The sequence below is a fragment of the Diceros bicornis genome, chromosome 10 (genome assembly GCF_020826845.1).
Source record: "Diceros bicornis minor isolate mBicDic1 chromosome 10, mDicBic1.mat.cur, whole genome shotgun sequence".
Taxonomy (NCBI): domain Eukaryota; kingdom Metazoa; phylum Chordata; class Mammalia; order Perissodactyla; family Rhinocerotidae; genus Diceros; species Diceros bicornis.
This window is the reverse complement of record NC_080749.1, coordinates 20944648-20972060: the sequence shown is the minus strand read 5'-3', so window position 1 is coordinate 20972060 and position 27413 is coordinate 20944648. Positions and strand designations below refer to the sequence as shown.

The 27413-nt window shown below is 36.8% G+C and overlaps 1 protein-coding gene across 2 annotated transcripts in view; it reads left to right on the top strand.

Annotated features, from left to right (window-relative positions):
- The window catches only part of ZRANB3 (zinc finger RANBP2-type containing 3), a 240023-nt gene that overhangs the window by 73949 nt on the left and 138661 nt on the right, over positions 1 to 27413 (top strand). The window contains exon 3 of one of the 2 annotated variants that reach the window (XM_058548870.1): positions 25357 to 25375. The exons of the other annotated variant lie outside the window; for it this stretch is intronic. Within the exon in view, the coding sequence (XP_058404853.1) occupies positions 25357 to 25375 (19 nt within the window). The remainder of the gene's footprint in view (positions 1 to 25356; positions 25376 to 27413) is intronic. 2 annotated transcript variants of the gene reach the window in all.

Sequence of the window (27413 nt, the reverse complement as noted above, 5' to 3'; positions counted from 1 at the left end):
AGTTGCACATCCTTCTAGTTGCTGTATGTGGGACGCCACCTCAGCATGGCCGGAGAAGCGGTGCGTCGGTGGGCGACCGGGATCCAAACCCAGGCCGCCAGCAGCGGAGCACGCCCACTTAACTGCTAAGCCACGGGCCGGCCCCAACTTCTGCTAATTTCAAGAGGAGAGAACTTAGACCCCTCTCTTAATGGAAAGAGGGTGAACACCACCTTGCAAGAAGAACGTCTGTGTTATGGGAGATATTGATGCAGTCAGTTTTAGACAATATAATCTGCCACAATTAGCTATTATTCGTGTGCATGTTCATGTATATGCGAACATTTTACATAAAATTTATTCCCCCTCAACACTTTATAAAGTTTTCCATGGACTTTTAGTAAACCTTTTTGTTCATATTTAAAGTATGAGCAAGAGCTCAATGTTTTTTTTTGTGTTTTTGGCTCAGGAAGATTTGCCCTGAGCTAACATCTGTTGCCAATCTTCCTCTTTTTGCTTGAGGAAGATTCACCCTGAGCTAACATCTGTGCCCATCGTCCTCTATTTTGTTGTATATGGGTCACCACCACAGCATGGCTGCTGACAAGTGGTGTAGGTCTGCGCCTGGGAACCGAACTCAGGCCCCCGAAGCAGAGTGCATAGACTTAACCACTAGGCCACAGGGCCAGCCCCTCTACTCAATGTTTTTATTCTTTTTTTTTTTTGCTGGGAAAGATTTGCCCTGTGCTAACATCTGTTGCCAATCTTTCTCTGTTTTCTTTTTTCTCCCCAAATCCCCAGTACATAGTTATATATTCTAGTTGTAAGTCATTCTGTTTCTTCTATGTGAGCCATCACCATAGCATGGCTACTGACAAATGAGTTGTGTGGTTACATGCCTGGTAACCAAACCCGGGCCACTGAAGTGGAGCATGCCAAACTTTAACCACTAGGCCGTCAGGGCTGGCTCTTTATTTTTATTTTTTCAGCCTAACTTCCTAGGTGTTGCCCCTCTGTCTATATCTATGTAGTCTAGTCATCAGCAGTGATTTGGGTAGAGATTAGGCTTAAACCTTGAGCCCTTAAGGCTTCCACCTACTGCCTGTCAATTTTTTTTTTTCCTGAGGAAGATCAGCCCTGAGCTAACATCCATGCCAATCCTCCTCTTTTTGCTGAGGAAGACTGGCCCTGAGCTAACATCTATTGCCAATCCTCCTCCTTTTTTTCCCTTTTTCTCTCCAAGGCCCCAGTAGATAGTTGTATGTCATAGTTGCACATCCTTCTAGTTGCTGGATGTGGGATGCCACCTCAGCATATCCAGACAAGCGGTGCGTCGGTGTGCGCCTGGGATCCGAACCCGGGCCGCCAGTAGTGGAGCCTGCACACTTAAACACTAAGCCACGGGGCCGGCCCCCTGCCTGTCAATTTGTATGTGGGTTCAGGAACTCATTCAAAATTGCAGTCATCTCAAGACTTCCTTAGTTTTCACTTCTCACCAGGCTCTCTCAAGTCTCCCCCATGCATGCAACTGTAGTTTCCTAGTCAGCCAGGGACTGTGTGGAGATCTAGTTCAGCCTTTTTATGACTCTCTCATTTCTAAGATTCTCCATTAAATTTCTGATTTGTTCTCTGCTTGCCCTAGCTGGGACCTCAACCTTGGATGAGTAGAGCTGCAAATTTTCTCTGTTCATTTCCATCTAAGTCAGGCACAATTTTTTTCACTTGTACTTTTTATTAATAGAGTCATACATTTTCAAGATAGAATGCCAACATATTCTTACATAAGTATTACCAAGGCTGACATCTAATGGTAATTCCCATATTTTGTTATACAATGAAAACATTTAAAATGTTATTCTGGTTTGTTATTTTATATCTCCCTCTGTTGCTTGTCAAACTTTAATAGCTAGGTAAGTCCACCACTGTTAAAGGGCAAAGCCTTGGGTTTTTTGTCTTCCGCCTCTAACTGAGTCCAACCCCTCTGGCAGTAAAGCTGCTGGTTTTCACTGTCAGCCTTGTGGTGGTAAAACTACTGTTCTTAGAGTAGTCAAATTCATAGAGACAGAAAATAGAATGGTGGTTGCCAGGGGCAGTGGGGAGAGGGGTAATGGAGAGTTGTTGTTTAATGGATGTAGAGTTACAATTTTGCAAGATGAAAAGTTCTGGATATTGGTTGCACAACAATGAGAATATATGTAACACTACTGAACTGTACACTTAAACTGCTACACTTAAGTTGGTAAATCTTATGTTATGTGTGTTTTGCCACAATTAAAAACAGGGCCAGTCCGGGTGGGCTAGTGGTTAAGTTCGATGTGCTCTGCTTCAATGGCCCAGTTTCAGTGCTTGGGCGCAGACCTACACCGCTCGTCTGTCAGTGGCCGTGCTGTGGTGGCAGCTCACATACAAAAAGAGGAAGATTTGCAGCAGATGTTAGCTCAGGGTGAATCTTCCTCAGCAAAAAATAAAATAAAATAAAAAACAAAGAAACTACTGTTGTTACCGACAGAACTGGGAGGAGTGGGGGGTGGTGCCGATGCACTAGCTTCAGGCAAAAAGGCCACAGACCTCTGCTGTTCTTACCTGAAACTTCAGTATGATTTCAAGAATAAACGTTCTCAATTTATTTTCTGCATTAATCTACAGCCCTGGAATGGTTGTTTTTTAAAATTCTGTACAGTTTAATAATTGTTTTTTATAGAGAGGAATCAGTGACCTCTTCATGCCACCATAACTGGGTGTTACCTCCTTGCCTACTCCTTAGTGTCTTCTGCAGGTTCTTACTCATGATTCCTTTTTCTAAATGATAGCGTGTCCTAGAACACAGTCCTTGGACCTTTTCTGTTTTCTTTCTGTGCCTTCCCTAGGAGATTTCATCAAGTCTCAACATTTAAAATACTATGTATATGCTGATGGCTCCCAAATCTGTAACTCCAGACCAGACCTCTTCCCTACTCTCCAGACCTGTATATCTACCTGCCTATTTGACATCCTACTTAGATGTTTAGTAGACGTCTCAGACTTAATAAGGCTGAAACCAAACTCCTGATACGTGCTGACAGAAACTAGCTTCTCTCCTAGTCTACCCGCTCTCAGTTATTGACATCTTCATTCTTCCATTTCCTCGGGCCAGTAACTTTGGGTTGATTCTTGACTCCTTTCTTTCGTGCTGTAGGTCCACCACATCAGAATATCCTGTCAATTTTACTTTCAAAATATGCACAGAATTTGATCCTCTTCTCACCACCCTCACTGCTACCACCGCTTTCAAGCCACCATCATCTCTACCTAAGATTATTAGGTAGGCTTCCAACTGTTTTCTTCTAACTGTTCTTTCCTCCTATAATATGTTCTCAATAGAGCAGTCCAGTCAGAATGATCCTGCTTAACATTAATGGGATCCTATCACTGTCTGGTCAGATTCTCCCAATGGATAGTTTCTCATTGCACTCAGAGGAAAAGCCGAAGTCCTTACCAAGACTCACCAGATCCTACAGAATCTTGCTCCCCATTACCTTTCTAACCTCATAACCTCCTACTCTCCCTCACTCAGCTCACTTTGCTCCTCCAGACCTCCAGACATGCATCTGTCTGAGACCCTTTTTACTTATTTTCCCTTTGTCTGTAATGGCCTCCCTCGACCACACTTATCCTCATGCCTCAGCTTCCTTACTTGTTTCAGGTCATTATCCAAAATTCACTTTCTGTGTGAGGCCTTCCGTAGCTACCCTATCCAAATTTCCATGCCTTCTTATCCAATACTTCATAATCCACTTTCTTGCTTTATTTTTTAACCTTAGCACTTATCACTATCTAATGTACTATACATTTAACATATTTTGTTTACTGTGTTTCTCTCATTAAAATTTTAGCCCCATGAGGGCAGAATTTTGTTCTTTTATTACTACCTATTATTACATTACTACCATCCTAGAACATAAAACTGTACCCAGCTGTTAAGCTTGGAATAAATATAGGAGGTTTGGTGAAGAAAAGCATGAATTTCCAGAGATTAAAAGGTCTCGCTGATTACCAAGTAGAATGAAGGAAACATATTTTTTTGAAATTTCAAAATATCAAGATTCTAAAGATGATCCCAAAAAGCTACCAGAGAAAAGAAACAAAAATCTACAAATTAGCAAATATGGATGCTATAAGGCAGCGGAGCATGGATACTATAAGACAGTGGCACAATTTCATTGAAGTTTTGAAGAAAAATGAATTTTAACCTAGAATTCTAAACCCAAGCAAACTACCCAAATTTGAGGTCAAAATAAAGACATTTTCATATAAAATGTCTGAAGATAAATGAAGAGATAAATGACATTTATCTCTGAGATAGTTGAGGATTTTGTTTGTGAAAACAAGGATGAAAACCAAGAGAAGATACAACAACCAACAAAACTAGCCCAAAAGTCTGATGAGTAACGAGCTCCTGGTGACCTTTGTACAGCAGCCAAGAGAAGCAGTCAGACCATGTCAAAGTAGGAATTCGGTCATGTCCAAGAAGACTAGAATGAAAATTGATAAATTACAGTGAATAAGAGGCAGAATAATATTGGGACTATGATAAAATAGACGTGTTTCTTACTTCATTAAAGACAAGAAAGATGGTCAGAAAAAAACAAAATAACTAGATAAGGAAGTTAGTGTCCAGATATTAGGTAGGCTCAAAGTAATAAGATTTTGAGAAATTAATTGAGTGTAGGAAAAGAGACTTCTTCTGACCTTAAGGTAGCATAGTAAAGGAAATGTAACCTGAGCATACTTCTTGGTTCTGCTCTGAACAGTATTCATAGAAACCCTGATATTGTACATGCTGTGTATTGATTTTCATTTTTTAAAAAAGAATTAGCTTTATATCCAAAGTATGGAAATCTTAATTATGGTTATAGAATATAACCTAAATTTTATCAACCTAAAAATGTTTTTAAAAATTAGATGTAGGGGGCTGGCCCGGTGGCGAAGCTGTTAAGTTCATGTGTTCCACTTCGGTGGCCCGGGGTTCGCCGGTTTGGATCCTGGGCGTGGATCTACTCACCACTCATCAAGCCATGCTGAGGTGGCCTACCATATAGAAGAACTAGAAGGACCTACAACTAGGATATACAACTATGTACTGGGCCTTTGGGGAGAAAAAAGAAGAAGAGGAAGATTGGCAACAGATCTTAGCTCAAGGCCAATTTTCCTCAAAAAAAAAAATAATTAAGATGTAAAAGAAGTTGGGAAGGACAGACATAAGTACTACTACCAAAATCTTCATTCTGTATGGTGGTTCTCAAACTTTGTTGCATATTAAAATCAGCTGGGAAGCTTTCAAAATCTTGATGCCCAGCTGCATCAAACTGCATCATACCAATTAAGTCAAAATCTTTGAGAGTGGGACCTAGGTATCGGTTTGTTTGTTTGTTGTTTTAAGTTTGCCAGGTGATTCCAGTGTGTAGTCAAATTTGAGAGTCAGTGGTCTAAAGTTCATGGAACTAGAACTATAAGCTGAAATATATTCTCTAGAGTTACAAATGTGACAAGTAGTAGAATCATTCTTGTAACTATCATTGGGAAAAAGGAGGAGGTGAGGTAGGAGGATGCTGGAAGTGAGCCAATATTTCCTTAGAGGGAAGCCACATCTTTCATAGTGGGATGTGGTGACAAATCAAGATTCTGCATTTTGTTTCAAAGTTAATCTGTTAGTCATTTTACTTTACTGGCAAAGAGGAAATGTCCCTTTAGTCATGTTCCTAATTTTATGAGAATCTGTACCATCTCTTTTTTTTTGCTGAGGATGATTGGCCCCGGGCTAACATCTGTGCCCGTCTTCCTCTACTTTATATGGGACACTGCCAGAGCACGGCTTGACAAATGGTGCGTCGGTGCGCGCCCAAGATCCGAACCTGCGAACCCTAGGCCAATGCAGTGGAACATGAGCACTGAACCACTGCTCCACCGAGCTGGCCCCTGTACCATCTTTTTATATAGATTGAGTTAATTAGAGCTAGATCAGTGAAGTCATTATGAATAAATTATTATCTGGATGTTAAAATCAACTTCCTATGAGAAACATAGTTTACATTTTTTGTGTGTGAATAGACAGTTTTCTATAAAAGACATTTTAACAAATGTAGTTTCCTCTGGCAAACATTTTAGACATAAGATTATGTGTTAATAGTCCTTAGAACTATTAAAACAAAACTTTCAGTATTTCAATAAAGTCATTTGTCTTTCTTAGCAAATAACAGGCAGAAACTGAACTTTTTGAATGCAAGGTAGAAAATAATTATGGTTTCATTTTAAATTTTATAGTCATAGGAATGTAAATATATTCCAACCTTTTCCTTCTCTAATTGCCTCAGCCTTGTTAATCATAGCTGTGCATTAGAATCCCCTGGGAAGCTTTCAAAAACCAGTCTCCTGTTTTTAAAAGTTCATTAACAATAGTTAACTAGAGCCTGGTGCTCGGATGTCAGAAATACTTTCCTAGACAGACTAGAATTAAAGAATATGAGTTTACGATTTTCTTTTTCCACAGAAGTCCATAGATAATATTTGGAGTGATGAATAATAAAATTGTAAAATAAACATATCAGTTAAGATTGTAAAGGTTGCCTTTCAGGAGTGGTATTGATTGGACTGCGGGTGAGGAGGGAGGAAGGTGGGACAATTGCTCTTCGTTATAAGCTCTTCTGTACTATGCGCTTTTTAAAAGTAAAAGCTATGCTCATGAACTACATTGATTAAGAAAATTAATGGATATGAAAGTATTATTCCCTTATATTTTGGAATAATAAAATGTTCTTTATGAGAGTAAAAATTTATAAAATCAATAAATTAGGATGTCGTTTTGTATTAAAAAGTGATTTTAAACTTTAAAAAAATATCCTTTTAGGAAGTTTCTTACTGATTTTTTAAAGTAAACTAAAATATATCATATGTACAGAAAGTGCTGGCATCATACATGAACAGCTCTGTGAATTTTTCAGAAAGGGAACACTCTTGTATAACCAGCATCCAAGTCAAGAGTTACATATTGGGCGGTGCAAGCTGTTAAGTGCGCGCACTCCACTGCGGCGGCCTGGGGTTCGCTGGTTCGGATCCCAGGTGCGCACTGACGCACTGCTTGGCAAGCCATGCTGTGGCGGCGTCCCATATAAAGTGGAGGAAGATGGGCACAGATGTTAGCCCAGGGCCAGTCTTCCTCAGCAAAAAAAAGAGGAGTATTGGCAGATGTTAGCACAGGGCTGATCTCCTCGCAAAAAAAAAAAAAAAAAAAGTTACATATTGCCCAAACCCAAGAAGTCCAGGGTGTGTAGCCTCTCATCACTGTCTTCTCCTCCTCCAACCACAATTCTGACTTTGAAAACCATTAGACAGTTGTTTTGTTTCTTAACATTGCATAAGTGGAATTGTACCTTATGCCCTCATCTGTCTTTGGCTTCCTTCGCTGAACGTTATGTTTGTGAAATTTATCCTGTTATATTATGTGGTTGTAGTTTGTTCATTCTCATTGCCGTGTAGAATACTGTTTTGAGGATATCAACAATTTGTCCATTTGACTGTTGATAGACATTTATGTTGTTTCCAGTTTTAGTTTATTGTGAAAAGTACTGCTATTAACGTTCTTGTGCATAGCTTTTCTGTTAGCAGGTTTGCCTAAAATTTAAGTTTAGGAGCTATTGCCAAGGAAATTGCAATCAGATAGTAAATGATTATGAAAATAAGCATGAAATTAGCTTTTCATTTACAAAAAACTTGTGTGTGGTTTTAATAATGCATATGTAATGTGCACCTTTATTGTTCGGTTTCTTTATGGGAATGAGGCTTGGACTAATTTGTATTCTACCTTTTGAACAAATACACAGTTTGATCTATGAAGTACACTTGATGTGAAATGGCAAAACAGGATCGGTGATAGTAAAGTCCTGGGTATGTATAAATTAACCTCTTCTCAGATTTCTCAACAGCCTGGGGAATAATAATCAAAGGATAAAGAGTAACAGGCTTTGATTCTGATGCTTGAGCTGTAAGCTGAACTCTGTCCCTTTAAATATTCACTTCTAGCCTTAGGTTTCGAGACATGCTGTTGCACCATTTTAGCTGATGGACTATGTTCCTGAGGTTAGCTCCTAAACTACCCCTCCCCTTGCCCGCAAACCAATATTTCAGGACATGCTGTCTAATTCTGTCTTTGCTCTCTAATCCTAGTTCTATTCTAATTTACCTCTTCAGCCTTTGCACCATTCAGTCTTCTCTTTGTTTACTCATAACCTTTCTAGTTCATTTTTCAGGCAGCTATTCAGTTTTGTTCCCCTCGCCAAAGTATCTCTACAGATTAATAAACAGGCAAGGGACTCACATCCACTTGTCAATGTTTGGGGCATCTAACATATGTTTCCTCATGGTCAACCCTGACTGACATTGCCCTGGATCAGTTTTCCACCCAAAATTTTCTTTGCTTGCCTAATTCATCTAGTGTTTTTAATTTGAGTCTGAGAATTTTAAACTTCCACCACAGGGTCATCCTATCATGGGTGCTCCCTGAAAGAAGAAAGTCTCTGTGTCCCATCTTTGATCAACTGCTCATTTAGCTCTGATATATGTCAAGGTCTTTTGTCTCAAGGGATTCATTCCTCCTTATCCACGTAGAATATCTTGTGATCTGCCCACCAACCCTGGCCTTTGATGTGGTCTCCCCCACTGTAAAATATGCAAAATCTGCTGTTTCGCTGAAGGTTTTCTCCTTGGAGCAGGGGAGAAATAAGCACTTCAGTCTAGCTTGGCCTTATTTTCCAGAGGCACAAACTCCTAATGCCAAATAGCTATGGCTGTTTGAGTCAAGGAGCATTTTCCCGTGGTACACGTAAAACAATGACATAGAACATTCTCACCAGCCTCTGGAACAGGAAATTGCTCTTCTCTTGAAGGCACAGCCCTTCAACTCCTACTCCCCACTTTTTATTTGCTCCTTTCTGGCTTTCATGAAGGTGTTTCGGATAAGACTTTCCTACTTCTCAGATGTTCCTTCTTTGGACTAACTGAAGCCTGGAGGAGGGGAAGGGATGGAAGAATAGTTGGTTTAAAGGTTAAGATCTACCTCAGTGCTCAAGTTACCAAACCTATGAAAATGCCTGGCATCCATAAGTGTTATCAGTCCAGCTTGTCAGCTACCTTTACCTCTTAAAACTACAAAGTTTACCAAACTTTACATCCATGCTTTCTTAGTATTGTCGGAAAATCTTTCTTATGTAATCTCCTTTTATTCTAGTTTTTAGATTTAGGTTTTATCTTGATTGCTTATCTCGACTCAGAATTTTAGAGCAAAAAAAAGCATTTTTTTACAACTTGTTGAGAGCACTAAAAATCCCCATTTTCATATAATGTTTTATATATTTCAGTAAATGCTTATTTATTTTTAAAATTCCTCTAGAAATATTTGAATTCTTATTTTTCATTATAGTCTATCTGGGATTATTTTGACAGTTATAAAAAATCTCAATTGTGTAATTGAGAAATGCTCATGGGTATTATTTTTGTATCCTTGACTTCTTGATAGATTTATATTTCTTCATTTTAACATCCTCCTGTTACTCTCTTAATTCTTAAGGCAAGAAGACTATCTCATCTTAAAAATTACTTGAGTGCATACAACATGTTGACTTTTATTAGCTTTATAAATCTCAATAATCTGAGTCACATTGTCATCTTTATCTCTAATACAATGAGGTTTATTTATTAGAATACTTTTTAAAGACAGGTTTATTGAAGTGTAATTTACATGTAGTAAAATTTACCCTTTTAAAGTGTACAGTTCGATGTGTTTAGACAGATTTATATAATTCTGTAACGAAACCAAAATCAAAATGGGGAAAACTTGCATCATCCTAGGAAGTTCCCTTGTGCCCCTTTGTAATCAATCCCTTCCCTCAACCTCTAACACTTGGCAACAACTGATCTGATTTCTGTCCCTATAGTTTTGTTTTTTCTAGATGGTCACATCTAGAAATCCGTATGTATGCCATATGTAGCATTTTGTGTCTGGCTTCTTTAACTAACATAATACTTTGAGATTGATCCATTTGTTGAATGTGTCATTCCTCTTTAGTGATGAGTAATATTCCATTGTATGCGTGTGCCAAAATTTGTTTAGCCATTTACCTGTTGACGGACATTTTGGATTATTTACAGTTTTTCATGATTGTGAATAAAGCTACTATAAATATTCACATGCAGGCCTTTGTGTGGACATGTTTTCATTTCTTTTGTGTAAATACTTAGGAGTGGGATTGCTAGGACATATGGTAAATGTATGTTTAACTTTATAAGAGACTACTGTGCTATTTTTTAAAATGGGTGTATATTTTTCATTCCCATCAGCTAATATATGAGGGTTCCAGTCACTCTGTGTGCTTGCCAACATTTGGCATTATAAATCTTTTTAATTTTAGCCATTCTAGTAGGTGTGTAATGGTATCTTATTGTGGTTTTAATTTGCAGTTCTCAGATGACTAATGATATTGAGCACATTTTTCTGTGCTTACTGGCCATCTGTACATTTTTGTTGGTGAAGTATCTATTCAAATCTTTTGCCCATTTAAAAAATTGTATTATCTTCTTATTATTGAATTGTAAGAGTTATTTATATATTCTGGATACAAGTCTTTTATCAGCTATTACATATTCTCCTAGCCTGTGGCTTGTCTTAGCAATTTCTTTTGAAGAACAGATGTTAATTTTGATGAAGTCCGATTTATCAATTTTTCAGTAGTTTGTGCTTTTTGAGTCTTATCTAAGAACAAGCTTGAATTAATTCAAGGTCACAAAATTTTTTTTCCTATGTTTTATAGCTCTATAATCCATTTCAACTTAATTTTTATATGTGGTGTGAGATATAGGTTGAGAGTTTTGTTTTGTTTTTGTGTATTCATGTCCAATTATTCTAGCACCATTTGTTGAAAAGATTGTGCTTTCTCCATCAAATTACCTTGGTACCCTTGTCGAAAAGCAATTGACCCTGTATGTGTAGCTGTGTTTCTTGACTATTCTGTTCTGTTGGGCCATTTATCTATCCTTATGCAAATACCACATAGTTTTGATTATAGTAGCTCTCTAGCAAGTCTTGAAATTGGTTTATTCTTATGGGAAAACTAGTATGGAGCTGAAATTTTTCTATCTTCTATCTTTCTAGCTTTTTCCCATTGGTACTATCTATGTCCTCTAGAATAAGATTGCCTCCTATTTTATATGACAGTTCTCCATCTATTTGAATAAATGTTCACACTTTCGAATTTGGACTAGGCCTCCATAAGCTCAAGACCCTTTCGTCTTAGGTCGTTTTTGTGTTTTTATCTTCAGAGCTTATCGCGTATTAGGAGCTCAATAAATATTTGTTGGACTGAATTGAATTGAACCCTCTGTGGAATAATTGTTCGTTAGTGTCCTTAAAATGGATTGCGTGAATTCAACATAGTGAAAAAGCATACTTCCTTTGATATTCATGTTATTAAGAAATCGTGGTTTTCTTAATCAAGAAATGGATCTTTCTGGACAATTGCATTGTAACTGGTTTGTTTTTACCCACTGGAAAGGTCTTGATTTTATTTTTAATTTTTATTTTTTATCAAGGTTTTATGCGTACGTAGTTTAGAGAGTCAATAGCATTATAAGGCTCCTTATGGAAAACAGCCATCTCCTGATATCCCCCCGCCTTCCTCTTTTCAGTTTCCAATTCCCCAGAGCTATCACTTTCAACTCTTTAAGTCTTGGCTGTTTACACCATATCTCTAAATAATGTGCTTATGTTGCAACTTTTTTATTTTCCAATTTTAGACATTATCTGTTGGGTTATTTTCATACTTTGTGCTAGACACTGATTGGGCCAATTCAGTATAGAAACTCACTTCCTTTAGTTGGGGAATTTAAAAACAATTATTAATATTAATGTTACTTATATCCTCTTTGTTTTCACTTTTCTTTCTTTCCACATGACTCAGATATTGGATGTCTTGAATTGTTCCTCTAATGTTCTTATCTTTTTTCCTGTTTTTAAACCTGTTGTCATTTTGCCCTCCTTTTGAGAATTTTCATCAACTCTATCTTCTAGTTCTTCTGTTGAGCTTTTAATCTCTGCTAATATATTTTTAATTTCCAAGAGTTCTTTTTTGTTCTCTGAGTGTTTCCTCTTACTGGCATTCTGTTCTTGCTTTGTGGATGAGGTCTCGTCTCTGAGGATATTAATGACAACTTTTGAGTTTTTTTCAGTTTTTTTTCTCTTTAAATAGTCACTGTTTCCTTCAACTTGTTTTGAATTCTGTCTTTCATATTATTAGCTGTTCTTAAATGTCTCGTGATCTATCTCTGTCTAGTGATAGCTCTGTTTCACCCTCTCCAGAGAATAAACTCAGACTCTTGCTAAGGTGTGAGAGGACATTGTGTAAAGTAGGGGATCTGGGAGTCTAATTGCTTCATAAACTTAACAATCATCCTGTTTTCTTCCCTGTCTTCACCCTACTTGCAGAAGTATCTCGTTCCACCATTTTCTGAGCTCTTAGGGAGTTCTTCAGTACCAATCAAGTTGCATGTCAGCTTTATCTTCTGCTGAAGTAGGGTTCCACTTCTCAGATCTGCTGAGACACTTTTCAGTCGTTCATCTGCTTTCCACCTTCTGTAATTTGCTTGTGGTTGTCTCATTGTGTCCTGTGGATTTATGTCTTTTAAAGAAAATCCATTTATTGTCACTTTAAGACATATTTACTTTGATGAAGAGATAAGAAATATTTTTAAAGATGGCATTTCAACGTGCTCGGGTAGCTCTGCTCCTTCTTAAAACTTCTCTTCAATCAGAAATCTTCCTTAATTTCTTCAGCCAAGAACCCAATTCTAATCTGACATGTTTTGTTTTTTGGGTTTTTTTTTGATGCTTAAAATCATCGTTTCCATTAGTAACCGTGACTACCATGCGGAGTATAGAGAGCTTCCCTTGCCTGTCTCCTGCTGCATTCTCGCGATATGCTGGTTGCTGTGCTTTCAATATGATATTCTGCTGATTTATGGCTCTAGATCAAGAGTGATGCTGAAGTTACCATTTGGCCTTTTTTCCTACTTTCCCCCCCAAACCCCCCAAGATATGTAGAGAAGGCATATATACTTATGGTCATTTTTTTCATATGTAGCAGAAGTGGCTGTTTCCCAATATCTTGCACATATATACTTTTGGTATGTTTTGAGAGCTGCACCATTAAGCATCATGGCCATTTGCCCTCCACATTTTGCATGCTTATTCTTAATTTCATCTCTTGGTTTCTGATTGTTGTTTTCTGCTGTTAGGGGTGTCAAGTTCTGTGCTACGCATTTCATTGCATCCTTTTACCTGTATTCTTGTCTTCTCCGTTTTTTTTTTTTTTTTAATGATTTTTTTTTTGTGAGGAAGGTCAGCCCTGAGCTAACATCCATGCTAATCCTCCTCTTTTTGCTCAGGAAGACCGGCTTTGAGCTAACATCTATTGCCAATCCTCCTCCTTTTTTTTCCTCCAAAGCCCCAGTAGATAGTTGTATGTCATAGTTGCACATCCTTCTAGTTGCTCTAGGTGGGACGCGGCCTCAGCATGGCCAGAGAAGCGGTGCGTCGGTGTGCGCCCGGGATCCGAACCCGGGCCGCCAGTAGCGGAGCGCGCGCACTTAACTGCTAAGCCACGGGGCTGGCCCTAGATTGGCTTCTTATAGACATTTAATTTATGTTCTTAAAAAAAAAGCATACAAGATTAGACAGCAAATTTTTTTAGGCACATCGAGTCACAAGATGATGATGTCAAAATGTTGTAAAAAACATTATATTGCTTAATATTCAGCGTTGTTAACTTATAGTTGAGTAGTAGTTTGAGTCCTATTTGTAAAGAATGCTGATAACGTGCTTCTGAAAGAGAAAGATCTCAGTATTTGGCCAGAGGGAGTGAAACACAGATTCTATCAATTTGAGACTACTTTTTCTCTAATTGGCTATCTCTATGACATTGTAACTCTTTCTATGTATGGGATCTGATTTCTTTTTCAACTATTATTTTGTATTTCCTCAATTTTGATTTTATAATAATTCTGTTTTTATACTCAAGCATAGTACTTTGAACTTACTCCTATAAAATTACATCTATTGGTATGGGTTCTGTGTGTTCACTCTTCTGATAAATCCACATTTTGTTTCTTCATCCAGTCTTAATAGGAAGGTTTTATTTATCAAGGCAAACTCATAACCCTTTGGCACTGTATCAGAAACCTTCCTCCAGGTCACTAATTCTTAAAAGGTGGTTCATGCATGTATACTAAGACAGGGATTGGCAAACTTTTTCTATAAAGGGCCAGGCAGTAAATATTTTAGACTTTGCATACCATACAATCTCTATCACTACTACTCAACTCTGTTCTTGTTGCATAAAAGCAGCCAATAACAATATGTAAATGAATGAGCAGGGCTGTATTCCAATAAAACTTTATTTACAAAAATAATTTATAGGCTGGATTTGGCCCACGGACAGTAATTTGCACACTGTTGTTTTAAGGGTCTTGCAAATTCTCTATTAATTGTTAAGTGCTGAGTTTTCATTTAGATTATAACCCAAAAAATAGTACTGTAAGAATATACTGGATTATCTAAATAACTACTTTAAAATCAGGCAAGTATATATCTGGTGCTGTCTTTTGCATTTAGGATTATATGAGGCATTTCTCCTCCTTCCCCCACACACCCACACCAAATACTTCTTATTGTGGAATGCTGAATGAATAAAGGTTTTTACAATAATTGGAATAGAGAAAAGTGGGATAATTGAGATGTCACCTGGCACATAGGGGTGCATGCGTGCAGAACATCATACTCACGAGGGAACTGATTTTTTTAGCTTCCAAACTTTAAACTTTAATTATCAGTAACTATGATAGTCAATATGAAATGAAGAATTTTTCTCTTCTTGATTACAGCCGTAATTATATACCTATTTGATATAGATTTAAGTAACATCTTAGAGCTGACTTGATCTTTATGTGACAGAGGTGGCTACAGTGTTTCCAAATCACTGCTTTAAAGTGGCCTTAGAGGGCCGGCCCCGTGGCTTAGCGGTTAAGTGCATGCGCTCCGCTACTGGCGGCCCGGGTTCGGATCCCGGGCGCGCACTGATGCACCGCTTCTCCAGCCATGCTGAGGCCGTGTCCCACATACAGCAACTAGAAGGATGTGCAACTACGACATACAACTATCTACTGGGGCTTTGGGGAAAAACAAAGCAGGAGGATTGGCAATAGATGTTAGCTAAGAGCTGGTCTTCCTCAGCAAAAAGAGGAGGATTAGCACAGACGTTAGCTCAGGGCTGATCTTCCTCACAAAAAAAAATAAAATAAAAAAATAAATAAAGTGGCCTTAGAATTTGTGGCAGAGCCTGATGTTGCTTTCCCAAAATCCCTTCTTCCCTTTTCTCTCACTAACACAACCCTGGTGGTAGGGTTTATGTGGCCAGCTAAAACTCTTCTTTTCCAAGCTCCTTTGCAACTAGGAGTGGTTATGTGACGTTAGTAGAAGTCACTGGGTAATGATTTTGGGAAAGCTTGTTAAAATAGGGTCAACTCAGTTGGCAAGTGCCCTTTTGTCCTTTCTTTTCTTCCTGCATTGAACAATGATGCCAAACCTGGAACTGTAACAGCTATCTCTTGACCCACCAGGAAGGAAAGGACAAGAAGATTGTAGATGTGTGGCTGTGACATCTTGGCTGCTGCTCCATAATGGACTGCCTAACTCCAAAATTCCTGTCGGGGGGGGCGTGTTGGAGGGGATGGGTGACGGGAAAACAATCCTATCTATTTTGGCCATTAGTGTTTGGCTGTTTATCATGTGCAGCTGGACTCAATTCCCTATCATTAAAGACGTAAGTACAGGATATGGATACAGTTTAAATATTAAATACACATGAGGCTATTTTTTTCACCATAAAAGCAGACAGCGTCAATTCTGCAAGATAACATCATCTATCATATTAAATTAATATCGTTAAGTTAAATTGTTTTTATTTTGTGGTTTATTCTTAATTTTGTAAATGTGTTCTCATTTTTAAAAACTTTTCTTAAATCTATAAGTATAAGGAATTTGTACCTAGTTTTGGGTTTGTACTTATTTAACAAAAAGTTTTAAATAAACAATAGGGCTTTTGGAGAATTTTTTCCTTTGAAATGAGTTTGATTTTTACTCAGATATGAGGACCTGCTTGAGGGTGAGGCAGAGGCATTTATTTTGAATCTAGCCAATATTTTAATTTTTCACCATGTCTCTTTCAATGTAACCTTTATCGCACACTTGGATAGAAGTGACTACTACTCCCGTCTTCTGCCTTACAGTCTTTACCCTAAAAGGACATCTACGATAACATCGGTAACATTTAGTACACTTATTTGCTTATATGTTTGTTTCTTGTTCAGACTAAGGGTCTAGCGTTGTGCTTAGTGCTCAAAGGTATATTTGGTGAATGACTAAATGAATAATGTGTACTTGGTGGTTATTGAAATACAAATACCATTTTTGATATATACTTGCCCTAGTTCATCCCATATCTCTACAAGATAAAGTGGAGACTGTAATAAAAATGTTCAGGTTTTATTAACATATAAGTCAATAAATCCAAAACCCGAGCTAAAAAAGGAATTCATAAACAAAAGATTAGTGTTGCTATGTTGAGAGGCTCTCACTTTGTAATAAAATTATTTAATTTATTCTTCCATCTACCTATCAACATTTGAGTATCAATGATGCACATATCTTTTTTGATGAAGCTATTTTAATACTGTAAATCATTTTTACTACTTATAAAATCACTTTAGACTAGATCAAATAGACCTGACTTACTTCTTAATTGCTTTTTTATATAAACTATATTTTTGTTTTTAACTCCATAACATTCTAATGAATGTTAGTCTAATTAAGCTCTAAAAATTCTCCACTAATTGCTGCAGGAATAATCAATTTTTTTGACCTGCAGTTTTATAAACAAGAATAAATAATTGTGTAAAAGCTAATATGTGAAATAATGGCTCAATGGGAATTATTATACACCCTGAAAACCTCTCAAAATGGCTGAGATATACCATTTTTTTTTAACCATCTAGGAGAATGCAGAGACTATTTCCTGTTTTGCTCTTTATTAGTAAAAGTTATAGGGCAATTTTGTGCTAATGAAGTCAAACTAATGATGCATAATATTTTCAAGATATTATCAAGCATTAGGGACTAGTTTAATTTTTTTAAAACTCATGAACAGAAAAAGCAATTCTTTTTACAAATTCATTTGGTTTTTGGTATACACAAAGGATTTATTTATATTACCCCATATCTCTTATGTAGCTTGAAATTATTACAGTCTTTTATGTCCTTCCTGTATGTGACTGGTGTTTCATAATGGGTAAAAAGAACTAAAACCTAAGAAAACACTGAATGTTGTTTTAACTTGCTTTTCAAAGTCGTAACATATGCAGCAGATGTGGGTTGCTTCACCTAAAGTCTTTCTCCTCTTCCTTCCCTATTAAGAGACTCTAGAATTCTTTGGGTGTACCTTCCATGTGCTTCTGAACATTGGTGGGTAAGGATATGTTGTCCGGAGCTGGTTAGGATGATAGAGTAGAAAGATGACATGAGTAGGGTACTGAATTAACCACACTGGAACCATCCCACTCCTGGTTTTCTTGTTATGTATTTTGTGATATATTAATTCTCCTTAGTGATTAAGCCATTTTGGATTGAGTTTCTATTCTTGCACTGCATCCTAACGGAAACAGTGTTTATAAAACCAGTTTTAAAGTCAATCACATTTCCTTCCGTTTATAATGGCTAAATTTGAACCTACTGTCCTCTGTAACACCTCTATATCCATTGCCAATATTTACTTCCTGACAGTGAATAGAGTTATTTGGTTTTTGTTGAACAGAACTTATCATCACCATCGTAACAACAATGAAGTTTTTTATGGTATCTTTCCATTTATAAAGTACTGTCTTACCTCATTTGATCACAGCTTGGCTTACTTGGCTTAGTCATTTCATAAAATGGATGAGACTAAGAAGCTAGATATAGAGATCTAGGATATATTTAATTATATGCTTGCAAATAAGAGTAGTGCTTTAAGCTTTTACGGAAATGCAGCAGACTGATTTGATGTGCAACCAAAATAAATACTCTTGTTTTGTAGCTTCTATTTTAAACAGAAATTTCTGACCCAAGGGTAGGAATCACAGACTCAAATCAATTGTTTAAATAATCCTTTTAGAGATTTTTTTTTTTTTTTTTTAGGTATCTAGGGCTTAATTAGCTTTAGTTTCAAATATCAACGTGCATTGTCTGTCATAATAACTTCAGGATATCCAGGAAAAAAATGTCCAAAAAAGATGGATCTGGAACGTATGCTAAACATATGCTAAAAGCCTTATGTACAAATTTAGGATTTGTATATGGGTGGTACTTAAAACTGTGAGAATGGATGATAGCTTTAGGAATTTAGGTGGAACACAGAGAAAATGACTAAAGATTGAAAACTGAAGAGGATGGGCTGAGGAGGAGGCACCAGGTAAAGAGGCAGCTATGAGAGCCAGGAGGAGAATCAGGAGCAGCTGGGAGGCCCAGGAGAGCTTTTCCAGGAAGTAACTGTTCTATCCCAGATGCTACAAAGAGGACAAGCTAGATGAAAGCTGAAGCTGCAAGTTTCCTGGCTGGCTAGGATATTTACTTGCCATTTGCCAAAGCAATGGAAAACAAGGATTTTTTTTGTAAATTTCAACCTCAATTTTTTCCTTTTCTTTTTCATGTTACACGTTAGTATCATGTTACAATACTATATTGTGCACTTTTGGGATTCTATACAAGATCAGGAAAGGTGTAAATCTTGTGTTATTATTTGTGACATATATATACACATATATATACTTATTATATAAACTTGTACTTACGAGAATATTTCTAAAAGGTTATACAAGAAATTGGTAATTTTGTTGCCTCCAGAGCAGCCAGTTGGGACACTCTTGAGGAATAGGGTTTGGAGAGAGACTTTCCACTTTCGTACTCTTGAATCATGTACATGTATGAATGTATCCCCAATTCCAAAAATAAGTAATATTAAAGCTAAACAAATAAAACAAAGGCCATTATATCATGTTGAACTTTCACAGTTGTGGGAGAAAGTATTTTAAGACATTGCTATGGCTGGGAAAAAAGTTATGACTTGGTCCTTCGAATCCATGGTCTCTGTGGCTCGGTCTGTAGGGGAGAGAAGGTGGAGTTTATTAAAGTAACGTTGTTAGCATTGGTCAGATATACCATATTAACGAGTGGTATGGTATGTAGTATGGTATGCTATGAAATCAGCCACTTAGTATACAAATGCGAATGGACAGATTACGTATGAATATCTAAAAGATCATTATTGTTCCTGAGGTAATAGCCCACTTCCGAGGCTGAAGCATGCGTGATAATTGATTAAGCAGATCCTGTTTTCAGGTACCAAGTCCTGAATCCTGTACATATGATTCAAAACAGAGTGAGAGCATTGGTATTATATAGGTTCACCTCATTAAATTCTCAGTGTAATCAAACTATTCTCTTGGAGAGATTTACTGTTTTATTTTTACACACATGATTTATTCAAAAGATCTATGGGTGTTAATTATAGAAAAGGTGGGTTTTTTTTAATATAAAGAAATTGGAGAAGAGCTTCAGGTTAAACACAAATTGTTCAATTCTGAGTCTTAGATTAGAAAATAAGCTGGTGTGTAAAATGATTCTCAGAAAAGTATAATGCTGTTCAGTTTTCTCTTCTGTATCTATGTAAGAATTTGGGTTAAATATAGCAAACACTGAGCATGTGCATCCAAAGATATGGCTGCTGCAAACACTGGAGTATGTACGTCTTGATATTGTAAGTGGATGATTAATGTAAGGAGCCTCCAGGTTTTGGAAACAGCTTAATGAAATGAAAAGTTGCTTTTTGATGTCTGCGGCCAAGCTGGATAAATTACAATTCAAGCAAATAACAATGAATTTGGAACAAAGAATATTATTTATTTTTTGTAACAATAGAAAACTGAACTGCTTGTAAAATTCAGATAGAATTGTATAGCTATTGGCACACCAAACCAGTTTTGCCAAATACGATGGATACTCTTTAATGAAGGAAGTTTTCTTTTTAGCTTAGGTTAAAGTCCCTATAACGCGGATCATATTTGCCATTTCCCAATGGGAGAAAAAGCTATTTTTATTTTCAGGGATAACTGTGATTATGGGCAGTCCTTTGTTTACAAAGTAGACTTTAGTTTCATTCAAATGTGGTGTAAAATTTCCATGAAGTGAGAAATCGTATTAGCCATATTTTTCCTTTTTAAGTTATGGTAGCACATTAAGGTCTCCGTCAGTCATCTTTCTTGTTTTCTTTTTCACTGTTGACTCCTTGCCCACTATTCAGGTTTCCAACATGTTCTACAGCTACTGCCCTATTTTTAAGCTTTTTTTTTTCCTGCTACCAAAATTCCTTTCTGATTTCTCTATATCGGTTGCCTCCATTTTTTACTACTCACAGTCTTCTTAACCACTTTTGCATAATACTTACAAGTGAGCTCCTGATAACTTAGTATGGTGGCCTTTTAACCTTATCTTTTGCAACATCTCTGTGGCATTTGAACTGTTAACCCAGTTACTCTGTTGTGAATTTGTTTCCCCTGTACTTCGTACACCCTGAGCCTTGTTCTCCTCCTCCTTGAATGCTCCTGGTTCCTTCCCTTTGCTTTCTCAAAGAGAGTGTTTCCCAAGCTTCTAGCCATGAAAAATTTCTCCCCTTTTTTTACAATTTACACATGAGAACCCCATTCATTTCTACTTCCTCTGTCATCTTCATGCATAGCTACTTTCTCATTTTTATTTATTGTCTTGACTTGATTCCCAAGTTCCTGATCCACATTTATATCTGCCTGCTAGATGTTACACTCATAGAGTCAATAAGATATTTATTGGGCTATTTATACTATTCCATGTTTTAAAAGATTTTTTTAGAAATCTTTTCTGGACCCTACTTTTCCTGCCAGCTACTCCCATGTTTCTTTGCTCCTGACTACAGGGTAGTTCCTTCCTAAGTAGTATCTCTACTTGATAAGTAGTAATCGCTATTTACTCTCTCCCTTCCATTCCTCCCATACTCTCTTGAACTCACTCAAGTCAGGCTTTTGTCCCCTACCATTCTATCAAAGCTGCTCTTGTCGGAGTTATGAATGGTCTCTTGCCAAATCAAATGTTCAATTCTCAGACCTCATTTTACTAGACTTCTCAGCAGCATTTGCTACAGTTGTTCATTCCCCTCTTCTCAAAACAATTTCTTTACTTGGCTTCTAGGGCACCACATTCTTCTTGTATCTTTTTACATTAGGAGACACTCCTTGTCAGTCTCCTCTGCTGTATCCTTCTCCTCTCTGTGACCTTTAATTGTTGGAGTGTTGCCCCTCTTCCTCTCCCTTAGCTCTTACTCCCTATGTAATCTCATTTGGTCTCCCGATTTTCAATATCATCTCTTTGGTCTTCTGCTTTACAATACTTTCAGCACCCTCTCTTCTTTGTTACCTCCCTTCAGTTTTGCACATTCAGATTTTCAGAACGTGTCCTTTCTGCTTCTAGAGTCCTCATTTAGAACACACATCATCCATTAAATTCGTGCGTATCAAGCTTCATTGCTTACCAGATTTCCTTTTCATCTTCTTCTATCTTGAATCTATGTTAAGGTGTGTTTATTGTTTGGTTATTTTCAGAAGTATTTTTCATCAGATGTTTGCTTGAGTGGTGTAATCTTAGAGATCTTGATTAGCCTCAAGTGTCTTTTTACCGTCTCGTACAAATAATGGGTATCTTGGCTGGTGTAAGATTCATGAGTTCTTCTGCTTTCCTTTCAAGTAGTCTACATCCTTTTCTATAGTTTTTTTAGCTTCTGGTGTTGATGATAAGTTCAATGCCAGGCCTGTTTTTTCCGTTTATGGATAATTGTTCTTTCTGTCTGAATACTCATAAGGTTTTCTCTTTATTCTTAAGATTAATGAATTTTATAAGGATATGAGTAGATATTTATCTTTTCTCTTCAATCTAATGTGAAACTTGGGTACCTTTTTCAATTATCCACCAGAGGTGTTTCTTTAGCCCAGAGAAATTTTCTTTTGTTATTTACTTAATTGTTGCCTCTCCTTCATGTGGTGTCTTTTCTCCTTTTGAACACCTATTTTTCACATATTAGTTTTCTGGATCTATCCTTCAAGTCTTTTTTCTTTTCCTTCAGTATTTCCATTTATTTAACTTTCTACTCTGTGCTTTGGTATAATCTTTGCACTTCATCTTCCAGTCTACTTATTTAGGTGTCAATAATGACCATCATTTTTTTTTTTAATTCATCTATTCATTTTAGTTTGAAAATCATGCTTTTGAGCTTTAGGAAGTGTGCGTGTGTGTGTGTGTGTGTGTGTGTGTGTGTGTGTTGCATTAGAATTTGCTTAAGTGCGCTAAGAATTTTTGTGCAGGTGTTTATCTTTCTTCTCTAGCACTTCTCTTTCACAAGGTATGTGTTCTGATTATTCACTCTCATTCTGCTCTTTCAAATGTTGGGACCTTTCACATGGTCAGTTATTTTTCTCTGATGGCTCGTTGGAAATCAGATCTGGTTGCTGAACTATCCTTAACAGCCGGAATCCCAGAGGTCAGAATAGATATAGAGCCTAAAGTTTAAGGACAGTCACTAGAGACACTTGAAGGAAGCGTAATGCTCTCTGATCTACTTGAACTGTTCTGGCTCCCAAAGTAGGGAAGACACACCAGTCTCATGTTAGGAAAATCCAGCATATTCTGAGAGATTGAAGGTAATCTTATCCCTGAGGTCTTCAGATACCTGGAAGCCAAGCTATTCCAGTGATTCACAGCTCTCAGTTTTTGCCCAAGGCTTTGATGCTGCTTTTCAGTCAGTTAGCCACCCACAGGGCAATTTAGCTGCATACCAGTTTGCTCTGATGTTATCGCACTAGAGCCATAAGCCTTGTTCAGCAGTCTACACGTCTCGGCAGCTGCTTAACTTTAGAAAGTTAAGGAACTTGGAGTTGGGCATAGAGGAGAACAAGACACAGTCAAGTTGTCATGTTTCAGAATACCCTGGTTCCTCACTCATTCCACAATGTAGATTCTGATGACTCTCAAATTTGTTATGTCTCCAATCCCTACCGTTCCCCTGACTCACATATCCAGTGGCCTACTCAACAGTTTGACTTGCATATCTAATGGATATCACAAAGGTTACATGTCCAAACTGAACTTTTGATTGTCATCCTCAAACCTACTCCTCTCCAGCCTTTCCTATCTCAGTAAATGGTATCACCACCATTTTTCACAGTTAATTGCTTAAGCCAATATCCTAAGATTCATTCTTGACTTCTCTCTTATTTTTACATCCGCATCCCAATTGATCAGCAAATCTTATTGGCTGTACTTTCAAAATGTACCTAAACTGACCACTTCTCACCACCTCCACCTCTACCACGCATCCATACATTGTTGTTTCTCTCCTGGTGTAGTGCAGGTGCCTCCTGACTGCTCTCCCTACTTCTGCTCTTGCCCTCTGCAGTTTATTCTCTATAAGCCAGAGTAATCTTTTTAAAAGGTAAAATGTTGCTTCCCTCCAAAGGATTCTAAGAACATCCAAATTCCTTGCCATTGCTTATAAGGCTTTCCATAGTCAGGACTCCAGCTGCCTTCCAACCTTATAATTCTACCATTTTCCAGATTCACTTCACTTTAGTCACATTAACTTCCTTGCTCTTCCTTAGCTACGTCATAGCCATCTTGATGTCAGGGCCCTTGTACTTGCTGATCACTTTGTTGAGTATACTCTTCCTCCAGATTTTTTTTGAGATTCCCTTCCTCATTAGGTTTGTGTCTTGCTCAAATCTATTCAGATTGCCTTCTCATAAAGACTGTTCCTGACTACTCTATAAAATTGATCCTCCCCTACATTCCCTATTCAACCTTACCCTCTTTTAGTTCTTTTTTAATAGCACTTATCACCACTTGAATCATGTTTGTTTATTGTCTTCTTCTTCCAGTCACTTTCTGTGAAGGAAGGACTTTTTAATTCACTGCTATCTCCCTAGCACTTAGAACAGTGCTAGGTACATAGTAGACACTCACTTCAAGTGAATGACATCTTTACCAAATTAGAGTTGGATTTTAAAGTGAAAAAGTAGGTGTACACACGAATCCTCCTGGAAATAAATCATGTTTTTCAAAGTATTGCTTTTTAGTTTTCTACTTTTTAGGCTTGTTTGCAAAGAAAAGTAATAAACTTTTTACTCTTGCATATGTTTTAAATTTCAGTTAAAGTATTTGTATTTTATTTTTCCATAAAAATACTTATTGTGTAACCTGACATCGTTTTTCTTTTTAAGAATGAAATTCCATTTTACTTGTAACTTATTCCTTGATAATATATTTATTACCAAATTCTTAATTTGTGTTTTATGTTAAAAGACACCTTATAAAATTTTATGATGTCAAGACCATTGGGAATAAAGGAAGAAAAAAATAGAAGTGAGAACTTTATTCCTTTCCAATTTTTCTAATATTTCAGTATTTTTTTAGGTTGCCTGGAAATCCCCTCAATTAAGAGATTGGTTTTTCCCCTTGTGCTGTACTCACTGTCTCTAAGGGACCACTTGTGATCCTAACCATACCTGCTATTCTTTCTTTTTGCTCTTTGCTTTTTCTTCTACTTAGGACCTCAGTTTATGTCCTCTAGCCTCAATTTTCAGTGGATATAATTTACTTCTATAAGTTAATAAGAAAGAACAGAGAAGAGAAAATTTAGCAAAATAATAGTAGAAACCAAAATTCAGCTTGAAAATAGGCTTAGCATATATAATATAGGATATATTATTATATGTATAACATACTAATATGTGGTTGACATTTATTTTCTTCCACTTTAATACAGCATTCTTCTAATCTCTAGGGAAGACCAAGTTGAAGGTTTATTAGTAAAGAGGGAAGTCATTGGTACAATCAGTCGCCATTTTGCTCATATTTTTGAAGGGTCATTGTAGCTATCTCCATGAGTGGACAGTGGGGAACAGCACGTCTTAAGCTCTAGCACTCCCACATAACCATGTGCCGTTGGCAGCTGGAGAGTCTTATAAAATCAGCACTGGCCTGTGTTCTCATGCACACTTATAAACACCTCTCTGTCTTAGCACTTTTAACATTTGTAAACTATTTTATGGCAAATTACTTAATCAGAGCTTTTAAAATGGTTGACTTTGGTAATTAAGAGATTAATTTGGTTTTATTTTTATTTTTTCCAGGTGTATGGTGGCTGATGAAGTAAGTGTTTTCATGATTTTTATGTCTTTTATTAAATTCCACAACAGATTTTTAGTGTCTACAATTTACCACATACTCTCTGTCTTTCCATATGACTATATGTCTGTGTATGGAGAGAAGGAGAATGGGAGAGAGAGAAAGGCAGGGAGGGGCGTGGAGAGAATAAGAATGAGAATGAATGTGTGTGTGTGTGTGAGCGCACGTGCACATGTAAGGTGTGCACTCAGCACATGTTAGTGTTAACATCAGTGATCCAAAATTCTATATTGGTGGCCTAGGAAGCATGAATGTGCTTTGAAATGCAGCCCCAAATGAAACTGAACTCTTTTTTCACTTGTCTTAATATTACTTGCTTAAAAGCTAACCTTTTTAAAGACTTTGCTCTAAAGTTTGTTGTTAATTGTTTTGTACAAGTATGAAACATAATGTTAAAATGGTATTTTACTATCACTAAACAATTTGATACGTTTAAGTGGCATGGACTTGTATGTATTCACATTTGTGTTTTCTCACTGAAATGGAAGTTGCTGTTCTATAAACTATGATACTCTCTACGTACATTCTCAGAATAATGTAAATCAATAAGGTTCTGATTTTTAATATCAGTTTGAGAAATACGTTGCTGTTTTCTAGATGCCTTTAAGAATAACAGCAAAACATATACATTTAAAAATATATTAGAGGGGCCGGCCCCGTGGCTTAGCGGTTAAGTGCACGTGCTCCGCTACTGGTGGCCCCGGTTCAGATCCCGGGCGCGCACTGATGCACCGCTTGTCCGGCCATGCTGAGGCCACGTCCCACATACAGCAACTAGAAGGATATGCAGCTATGACATACAGCTATCTACTGGGGCTTTGGGAGAAAAAAAAAAAAATATATATATATATATATATTAGAATGAAGAACACAAATACTGAATTTTTAAAAAATATAAGTAGAACCATAAAAGATTCTAATTAACTGTCTTTTAGTTTTACTTACATGTAAACTCACCAATGGCTTATCTCCATAGTCTCTTCTTTAGGAAAAAAATAATAAGAGTCTAACATGAACATGAATGCTATGCAAAAGGTTGGTAGAAGGTTTCTTGCTTCATGCTGGTTTATAATTACCTCAGTTTTTAGTTTGAACTCTTCATTCTGTAGGCATTTGTTTAGACTTGATGTTATAGTTAGAAACATAGTCATTGCCTGTGAAGAACTTCAACAGTGTAATTGAAGAGACAGGACATAGACATTTGGGAAACAATTAACAGAAATTTCTATTTTGGAACAGGATGAATTCCAAAAGGCTCTTTATAAATTAATAAATGTGAGAGTCCAAAATGACTGGAAGAGGCTTATGTTTGTAGTTCTTGAATAGTTTTCACCAAACAGGAATGTAAACTCATCCTTTAAAACCTCAAAACAAGGCATAACCATTTTATATAATATGTATAAAATATATGTGTATCAATAATTTTTTTTTTGAAACAGACCAGTTTTATATCCATAGAAAATATATTGTAAAAGGTAACACCATCTTGATCATCTCCACAAGCAGTTCATGGGGAAAGTCTTAGCAGCTGTGGCTTGTCATTGCTACCTTGTTCCTCACTTTGATGTTGTAGAGATTTGAATAGGCCTTAAATTTATGGAATCATTCATGGATTGAAATAAACGCTTGATCAGCACCTGAAGTCTTCTTAAATTTTATATTCTCCAGCAAACTCCTATCTTCTCCTCAATTAACTTTAGACTAAGGATTATGCAGAGGTCATGATGAACTCTTAGCCAGCAAGAGTTTTTCATTATACCAATCGCTTTTCCTCATCTCTTATTATTTAAAATTACATAGCACTAGTCGTATGTTGAGTGATTTGCAATTTTCTTTCAACACCATTCTTATTTTTAATTTAATAAATTTAAAAGAACCATTTAATATTTCCTCAATACTTAAAAAAAATACTCCACTTTTGTTTACATCGTAATTACTTCTCTCTTTTCACCAGCATTTTAAAGACTCTAATTCTTTTGCACCTGTTCAGCTTTACAGAATT